The 9945-nt window shown below is 44.0% G+C and overlaps 1 protein-coding gene across 1 annotated transcript in view; it reads left to right on the forward strand.

Moving 5' to 3' along the window:
• LOC126407096 (protocadherin-15-like) overlaps nucleotides 1-8598 on the forward strand; it is a 329125-nt gene extending 320527 nt beyond the window's left edge. The window contains exons 35-40 of the mRNA XM_050071779.1: nucleotides 1692-1710; nucleotides 2353-2391; nucleotides 2538-2611; nucleotides 4331-4445; nucleotides 4612-6617; nucleotides 8458-8598. Coding sequence (XP_049927736.1) covers nucleotides 1692-1710; nucleotides 2353-2391; nucleotides 2538-2611; nucleotides 4331-4445; nucleotides 4612-6594 — 2230 coding nt within the window. The 3' untranslated portion in view covers nucleotides 6595-6617; nucleotides 8458-8598. The remainder of the gene's footprint in view (nucleotides 1-1691; nucleotides 1711-2352; nucleotides 2392-2537; nucleotides 2612-4330; nucleotides 4446-4611; nucleotides 6618-8457) is intronic.
• Nucleotides 8599-9945: the final 1347 nt, after the last annotated feature.

Here is a 9945-nt window from a genome sequence, read left to right on the forward strand (position 1 = left end):
ATGCCGCTGGGAGACACCACGATGTGTTGGTAAAAACACTCCAATTCAGTGCCACAAACACTGGTGGAAACGCTGCAAAGCTTTGTTGTTTGTTGGGTTTGAACAATGGTCTGCAGCTCGGCAAGCGTCTCTCCAAGGTGACCTACCATCCACCATCCACCTCCCCATGATAAAGTTAGCAAATATATATTACACTTTAGAAACGTTCATATAATACATATGCAAATTTAATGTATCTGTGGTTTGCAGAAATGTACAATGGCAACATTTTCTTGTGGTGACTGGGCTGTATGAAGCTATAGAAACGGGGAAACAGCTAGTCTGGCTCTGTCCAAGGGACCAGCACCTCTGGAAGTCCACTGTTTAATATGTAGTATATATGTTATCTTAATGTCAGCAGTCTAACTTCAGGCAAGGATAAGTGTAGTTCCCAGAATGACCAACAATTCCTTTAACACATTTCTGCTGTAATTTGTGAGGTACATTTGTTGTGTTGGTTAAGGTGTTTGTGGCAACAGAATAATTAAGCATACTTTCATTATTTTCTACATAAAAATATGCATTACAAAAAGGGAAAGCTAGTTATTTGTAAAGCTGAGATCTCCTTCTTGTTGTGGATATAATACCCTGAGCTCTTCAGTATTCAAGCCTTGCTGTAATTCTGAGCTCACCCCTCTCACCTCTTTTTCTACAACATTACCTTATCACACATCTTCCCCCGAGTCTCCTCTTGTGCAAACTTCCTATGGCTGCTGTCCACTGGGCCATTTTTCTTGATGTTGCATGAAGCAGCAGTAGCCAGCAGCCAAGCCAACAGGCCATCCATCAGATCCCACTCCCATCATCCACTCTGCCTGGGAGGTGTGGCCATATGGCTGTGCCCTGTCCCCTGGTCCCTGCCCATAATAACAGATTACAGCTCTCCAGAGGAAGCTCACATCATTGCTTGGCCATATATCTGAGTGTGAAAGTCGTCATTATTTATGGGCCCAGACAGGTTACAGTTGTACGCTTGTGAAACTGGAGGGTTCAGCCGGGCTGCTCCATTACTCGCCGTTTCTCATTGACTCGTACTGAATGCACTGTAGATGCACTGTTGTCCTCGGGAGCAGCTCCGAGTTGTTTCTTATGTGTTTGACAGAGTGGCATTCTGCAGATTTACTAACTTCAATTTAGCTAAAAAACACTGCCGTGTGTTGAAAGAAAATGGCACATAATGACGTGATAACCAAAGACGATTTTATTAACTTTCTTTGAGTCAGTAATTCCTCCCTGAATCACAATGTCCTTTTCATATCTGCGAGGAGATGCTCTAGATATGTCTGTATAAACACTGACTTCCAATCTTCCCAGCCTCTTTGATATTTGCATTTATTGTGTCTTTTTTTCCCCCCTCCCTGTTTGGATGAGATAACGTGGGGGAAAAAACAGCCCACACCAGCACGATAACATTGTGGCCTAAGGCACCCTTTTTAAAACTGAACAATATCTGCAACTCTGTAATTTAACACTTGAAAATGCACAGTAAGTAAAGCTGCAATTTCCTTACTGGTCAGCAGAATGTAGAGCCGCCAGTGCTGTAGACTTAACATTTCATTTATCTAAAAGCACTTGAAATGTTGCTGTCAATCCATATTCATTGTTTGTCTTATTCTCCTCCCCCACCCCCCCCTTTCTGCGGCACTCAGGAGGCGAGGCTACGGCAGACAGGTAAGCATTCCTGTTGTGATGTGTTTTTATCTTCATGTTGCGCCGAGACATTTGTCGCTCTCAAGGCAGCTTGAGGCGGCTTATATCCTATTATTCTTATCTACAACTCACTTGATGGAAAACACTGAATGAGATTAAGATGAGATCCTGGTGATAGGACTTCTAAAACTGACATTACAGTTTCGGTTTGATTTGAAACGTCTCTTGTATTCCCTAGTGTTCCTGTCAAATGGCAGATAAGCATTTCGATGAGTTTTTCTCCTGTGTTGGTGAAAAACTAATCAGGGACCAAACAAAGTGACTGTTTGACATTAAACTATTTTTTTTGTCACCTTCAAATAAATCGTGAACTGTCAGCATCTGACATGAACAGGATGTTTTATTTTTTCTTTGCAATTCCTTACTCCTTTCATCGCTTGGCTAATGTCTTCCCTCTTTTTCCTTGCTTTGTTCCCATCAATATTTTATCAATCTGCTTCACCATTGTGTATAATATAGATTTACCAATACTCCTAAGAGACACCTGCTTTTGCTGGCTTTAAATCTGAAATGTATAGAGTGAACTCTTCCTTATGTTTGTGTCTCTCCTGACCATCCCTTCCTTCCATTACCTTATCCTTCTTCTGTACTAATCTTTGGCAGCAACAGCAACTGCTGAGGCCATCTCTTCTGAGACCTGAGGTAGAAACACTCCTGCTTTTCTTAATTCACAGGGATTGTAGTCATTCTGCTGTATACTCACCCTGTATGCTGCTGCTGCTCTTCTTCTTCTCGTCTTTCTCCGCCGAGTGCTGACTAATTTCTCTCTGTGCCTCTCTGAAATGCAGGAGCTCTCCATGGAGTCAGGTATCGACCCAGGCCAGGACTACTACACACAAGACTACTATAATTACGACCAAGGGTGAGGATGCAGCCGGCTGACCCTCTCATCTCTCATCAGTCTTACTATAATCCATGGAACTGATCTGCACCGGTTCATTTAAAGCTAAAAAATTACATCGTTAGGGCTTATTTATTGTGACCTTGCCTTCCAGCTCCCATTTCCCGGATCCTTGGGGAGAGTGGAGCATTTTAAAGAAGTTCAGAATAAAATGATGAGCATAACTTCCGCTGCCCCGTCAGCTGTACATAACATCCCGAGTGTTTACCCTCTCTACTCCCATCAAATGAGATCAATTATGCTGCCTTGAGTCGGGCACCTGAGAGTGTGACAGTGTTTTCCCATGGTTTAATAAATAGAGGGTGCTTTGGTTTGCCTGGAACATAGTCCATATGGTCTAAAGAGGAAAAACATGGAACTCAAAGCCGTAACAGCTGCTGAGAAATTGTTATTCATTAAACGCTCCCGCTCTATGACAGGTGACTGTGGGGAATTACAAGAAGCTTTTGCACCTTACGGGCTTAAATCGCTGAAAGAGAATCTGACAAATGTTAAAAGCTGTCCATATTGAGATGAGGTGTTTTAATTGCAACTGTAGTTACTCACCGGCTTACCTTGTGTAATCTTTACTAACTCTAATTACCTCAGCTGTTGCTCATGGTTTCTGAGTCACGCCAGCCTTCATTTGCGACAAGCCGTAATTATATTTTAATAGTATGTCACGAAGTTCATTGTAAAAGCTGCTGTTGCTGATGGGCGTACCGTCACGGTGACCAAACGCCTTTGATGTGTTCCTGTTTGCATTGACACACACTTAAACAGCGGTCTTTTAATCCAGCAATCACCAGACCGTGTGGTGAGCTGGCTTTACATGATCTGAACGTGGCAGTGACACACATTTCCATCAGCCTCTTTCCTGTAGGCTTTTCTCTAATTCAGAATTGGAGAGTGAGAGGAATAATCCACATGTTCAGTATCAACGATCCAAACTAATTTAGGCCATTTACCACATTAATGCAGACAAACTAATGATGAGTAATATTTTGAAATATTAAAACTGTGAAGCAGAAAAACAATAGATAAATGATTAAATCTCCTCTCCTTTGTCTTTCATTTTGATGGTAGTTGGCAGAGAATAAAAGTCCATGCTGCTCCCTTTAGTGGGGAGTTGTTGAATAGATGGTCTCATTTAACACTCCCCTGATGAAAGCCATGTAGCCAAACATGCTCTGGAATTAAAAAAAACCCCAAACAGCACATTGGAGAGGAGTTATGCAACATGATTTTTTTCAAGTGTTTTAATAGGCTTTTAGGCATTACTTATTTCTCCACAGGTTCCCATCTCAGCATGTGTTTGTAATTTATTAGACCCGTTTGACAAACACGGGCAAATATGTACTCCACTAAATTTATTTTTGGAAACGCTCAATCAGACTCTGCAACTTTCTTGCTCCCCGTTATATCCGCCCAAACTTACAGAGCTATTTCTAGCGAGTGCAGCAAATCACTACAGCAATTACTGCCTATCTGATTGAAGATATTGCCAAATCTACAAAGAAAAGACCAAAAGCAGTGGTGAATGGGGCCAGGCTGATATAGTAGAGGGAAACGTAGATGTTAATGAACACATTTATTTAAGATAGTAATTATCAACTTGTTGCTGATGATGTCTGGTTTTCTGTGGGGATTATTAAAACTAAAGCAAATGTTTTTCATATTTTGTGTGAATCTATTTCTCAGGTATGACATTCCTCAGTATGGCAGCCGGAGGAGGCTGATATCACCCATGTATGATGAGTATGGAGAGGTGATCATGGAGGATGACGGATATTACTACAGCCCCCATGGCCCTGAGGTATTACCTTTCTTTAAATGTGAATATCAAACTCTCAGTGATAATGTAAAGATTGTCTTAAAAGGGTTTTTTGGAGTAATGTATTATTGAAACAGCAGTATCAACCCTACTAACATTGTGGCTGTATCATCACAGATTGTTGCTAAATTAAATATGACTGTCTTAGGGCCGGGGCAGAGGCAGAGGCAGGGGCCGTGGTAGAGGTCCACCCAAGAGGGTTGCATTTAGGGACGAGCAGCCAGGGGATGAAATCGAACAAGCTGAGCCAGCAGAGGGGGGCGAGCCTTCTAAGGCTGCCAAGAAACTGAAGTCTGTCATGAAACTCAGCAAACTCCTGGCGGCCAGCAAGCAGCCTTCTGATGCTGGTCCTTCTGGCGCATCTCCATGGAAGAAAGCCAAGATGCTCAAGATGTTTGGTGCCGGGAAGAAGGACAAGGATTATGCCAAACTGATGTCAGCCCGCCGTATTGACAGCCAGGAGAGTCTTACAGGCGGACCAGCAGTTACGGGACCAATTGACAGCAAGTCTGATACCCGTAGCAAGCTAGGAAAGGTTTTGAGGAAAATAAACCTAGGCAACAAGTTGCAGCTTCGGAGGAAGTCACTGAGCAGCGTGAGCCGTGGCTCGGCAACAGGCAGCGAGAGAGACGAGGAGGCCTCGCAAGTAGCCAGCGAGGATGACAAGAAGTCGAAAGTGTCCATTAGTGTGACAGAGAGTGAGCCAGAAGCAGGTGCAAGTGGAAGCAGTAAGGAGAAAGATTCTGACGAGGTGTCCTCAGAGAAAAGCAGTGTTGACAGAGATTATCTAAAAGTAGATTTAGACCGGGATGATGCCAACGAAAGCACTGTGGACTCCGAGGAAGAGCCTGATGAAGAGCCAGGGGATTCGGAGGAGGAAAGCAAGTCCAAATCTGAAGAAGAAGAAGAGGAAACTGAGAAGGAATCTGTCAGTGAGAAAGAATCCGGGACTGAAAAAGAGTCAGAGTCGGAGAAGGAGTCAGAGTCAGAGAAATCATCAGCTACAGAGAAAGAATCAGAAACTGAGAAAGAGTCTGAGTCAGAGAAAGAGTCTGAATCCGAGAAGGTAACAGAGTCAGGAACTGGTACAGCAACAGAGAAGGAAACTAGCACAGAGAAGGAATCAGGGACAGAGAGAGACTCAGAGGAAGAGTCTGGGGAGGAAGAGTCTGAGGAAGAAGAGGCTTCAGGGAGCACTAGAGAAAGTGGGTCCTCTGCCCGCTCTTCCATGAGATCATCAGCTACTGAGGCCAGCAAAGGGAGCAGTGCTTCAGGCAGTGGCAGTGGCAGCGGCAGTGGCAGTGGCAGTGGCAGTGGCAGCGGTAGTGGCAGTGGCAGTGGCAGCGGTAGTGGCAGTGGGAGTGGGAGTGGTACCAGAGAAAGTGAGAGTGCAAGTGAGAGTGTCAGTGGTAGTGCTAGCAGTGCTGCATCCTTATCAGGATCGAGTGTTAGATCGTCACAGAGAACCAGATCATCAGGAAGTGCAGTAACCTCAGAGAAGTCCAGCGAAGAACTCAGTGAGGCTGAGTCAGGGACAGGGACCGCCAGCGAGACAGAGGCAGAGTCAGGGTCAGGGTCAGGAAGTGAAGGCTCTGTATCTCGAGGGTCCAGCCAGAGGAAAATGTCTGGGTCAGAGTCTGGTGGAGGGTCCTCCTCCGGCAGTCAGATGACAGACCAGAGCTCCCTGGGCAGCGAAGAGAGTTCAGCTGGTTCTCGGTCCACCAGAGGTAGCCAGCGTTCCGGTAAGTCCATCCTGAGCCGCGGATCTGAAGACACAATCACAGAGGAGAGTGAAGACGAGGATGATGACGAATCTCAGACTGCTGACGAGGGCAAAGAGTCAGCCAGCGAGCTCAGTGATGATGCACCTCCTGCAAAGTCCAGGGTGGCGTCTAGAGACCCTGGGCCCTCTGCCCCCTACGCTGGTCCCTCATACAGCTCTGACATCAGAAGTGACACCTCTGTAGAGACATACGGAGGACTGTCCCCTATCACTGAGGTGGACGAGGACGCCATCTCCTCTTCAGCCAGTGGCTCTGCTTCAGAAGCCGGCAGTGCGTCGAAGGGCTCGGGAGAAATAGGAGCATCAGATGCTGATTCAGACTCTGAAGGAAACTCAACTGCATTCTAGAGAGATATATTGTCCACTGTGAAGTAAGAGTGAATAAAATCAATTGCCCTTGCATGGGAGTGAAGAAATATTGCTTGCCACTACAGAGTGTTTCAAACGTCCACTTTTTCCTCATTTCCCCTAAGCAAGGAAAACTTGGTGGTTTTGCTCTTTTTCTTACACCTTTGACTTATTCTTCTCTTTGATGTTTCCTGGGTGTGATTTCATGCCTTTACTTTTTCTATGACATCATGCTCTTGTTGCTGCAGTGGGATTTTGCATGTTGCAGTGCTGTCTGCTTTGACTGAGTGTTTTCCTGCATACTGAAGTGATAAGTTTATGCAGTGTCGCTCTTTTCTATAGAGAGATTAGATTTCTTGCCATGAATTATTTTCTAAGCCAGAACTGCAGATACTTGATCATTACTTGGGTTTATTCTCATTTTCTGAGGATAGTCTGTCACATTTGCTAGACAATGAAAATTATTTGTTGAACAACAGTTCCTCTTGTGCATACTTATATTACTGTAATAACTAGGGCTGCCCCTGAGAAAGAATTCATCTAGTCCACCAATAGTCGTCATAAAGGGCCATTAGTCTACTAGTGGCACAACACAATAGTTTGAGTTGAAGGTGTGAGAAAGAATAGTATCAGTAACATTGTTAACACTGTGCTACATTACAGAGAACACAAAACCGTACTAATGAACCTTCATTAATATAGGCCTATATTTTATCTACAAGTGCACGTCACACACTGAGCGAGCCGCCTGTTAATGACGTTGTCGGCAAAACAGTAATGATTGTGCCAAGTGGCTAATGGGCATGTAGCTACTGACATGTTTCAGATGATACGTCATGTTTGTAGTCGACCAATGAAGATGAGTTTACATATCACCTTGGGTTCGTCCTTCACCTTCTCAAAATGATCCCACACTTTGGATTTCCTGCCCGACATGTTATTAACTAGCCTGTGGAATAACCGCAGGTACCAGCCTTGTTAATTAGGGGCCGTGAACATGCTGCATCTTTAACTGCCTGGAAACGCGAGGTCGGGTGCTGGGCGCTACTCTTGTGCCTTTTCTGTGCCAGCTTTCAAGGGCACGGCGGCAGGTTGCGTCTGAGGTTGACCTTAACAAGCATCATATAGCCTGTTTACCTGAAACCCTGAGTGCAGAGCTGATCTTCTTCCAGGTGCTGTTTATAAGTGTGTAGGCCTATCGTCCGTGGGACAGATGTAAAGCTCTGGGTAGCCCTGCACTAACATGATCAACTTTTCCGTGTTTATCAGACTGAATATTTACAGAAGAAGGGAAAGATATCTGTCAGCTGTGATTGGTTTGTAACGTAACTCCTGTCTGACTGCTGAGCATGGCCACTTCCTGTGTCTGTCCTTTCAGATTAAATTCCCACATGATCCAGTCTTATAGGTTTTGTTTTATAATGACAAGGCGCAGCTTCTATTAGTTTCACGTTTGTTTGTTTTTAAGTGACCAATGAAATCTTGCCGACTAATGACCTGTCTAGTCAACCAACGTTTGGTCGACTATCAGGGGGCAGCCCTAGTGATAACACCGCTTTATGGTTGTATGTCAGTATTTGTTTTGTAGCATTAATTAGGTTTGTGGAAGGCATCTTTATTTCAGTACATGATAGTCCTCAAATACATAGGAGCATCAATTTTGCTTGGAAGTATTTTTGAGTGTATTTTCTGGGACAAAGAAGTAGACTATGGCAAGAATTCCCTGTGGATACCATGATCTTGATGGCTGGTATATAACCCAGCTAGCTCTCTGCAGTGTTTGCATGTTTCCTAGAGAAACTTGGTATACTGTACGTCCTGAAAAAACAATATATTGACCTTGACCCCTTCTGTCCTCCTCAGCCGGGGAAAAAGAAGCGCATTAAGCTGGTGGTAGATCGGGAGAATGAGACCACCTCCACAGGAGAGGAGAGCACCACAGAGACCCAGCGGAACCGACTCCCCAACAGCCACAGCAACATCAACGGGAACATCTACCTCGCACAGAATGGCACTATTGTCCGAACTAGGCGGACACCCCACCCTAACAACTTGAAGCTGGGCTCCCCATGCCGGCTCGGTAAGCATTTTAAAAAACTCGACAAATTGGGCGTGACTCATGAAGAACCCCCTCCCGTTATTAGCATCGATGGCACAGGAAACGAGACAGAAAGTGGAACGGATACGTGTGTTCCCTCCAACGTGGACGTCAACCTTAACACTCGGTCCTCCTGTGGCTCCCTGGGGTCCACCATCACAGAGCTTAAAAGTTTTGGGTCCAAAACCAACATGGCCAAGGCTTTGATTGACAGAAACAGCAGTGGCCCCTGTATCAAGGAGGAGCAAGAGACTTCTGTTGACAACCACAAGGACAGTAGGGAGACACTGGAGTCCCACAGTGACCACACGTTATCAGACGAGGAGGAGTTATGGATGGGACCGTGGAACAGCCTGCACATACCAATGACAAAACTCTGACTGACCATGCGGAAAATTTATTTCCTTTTTTGTTATTTTCATATCTTTATCATTTTTTTGTTAAGAAAATAATCATTAAAAAAATGATTGTGTGCCTCAACTGGATAAACTCTGATCACTGTCCACGACAGCTGATTGCACTTATAGTCAAATTTTATTTAACCCTGATAAGTTCAAACTTGTACCAAGCGTTTATCAAAGACAGGGCTATTACAGATGGGAACATAGAGCTGCAAGGCAATGAGTGCCTCAAAGAAATCTGAAATTTTACGTGAACCGTGCTTGACTGTAATTTTAACTCTTTATTCACCACAGAAGATGGGCCTCTTTTATCCAGAGATTCCACGTTTGTTTCTTTTCTCAGCCTCAGTTTATTGTTTTAATCCTGAAACGGATCGCAAAGAGATTGTCGTTCATTTCACTAAAGATATTTCCAGAGAAATCACGGAGAGCATAATGAAGAAATTATGATTATATCCTCTATGATAAAGTAAAAGAAAACTTATTTTGCTAATAGCAGTTTACTTGCTAATGATTAAGATTGTCATTGATTATTTTATGTTGTGATCACTTGACAATGTTTTTGAAAATTTCTGAAAAATATATGAAATTATTTTTGTCTATTTTGTATCTAACAGAGATGGAGAATCTAACATATGACATTAAAGACATAATACCCACACGGCTGTCACCGCTGTATTTCAACAGTGAGATGTGACAGTGTGATCATGGTGTTTTTATATGGACATTTGTAACTACAGAATGTGGTATTTTCAACCCCTTTACATGATGCAGATTCATGATAATTTATTAACTGACACATCAGGACCCCGCGCAGGGGGGAAGAGGACTACCAAAAAATGTACCGGATTC

This window comes from Epinephelus moara, chromosome 19 (assembly GCF_006386435.1).
Source record: "Epinephelus moara isolate mb chromosome 19, YSFRI_EMoa_1.0, whole genome shotgun sequence".
NCBI lineage: Eukaryota > Metazoa > Chordata > Actinopteri > Perciformes > Serranidae > Epinephelus > Epinephelus moara.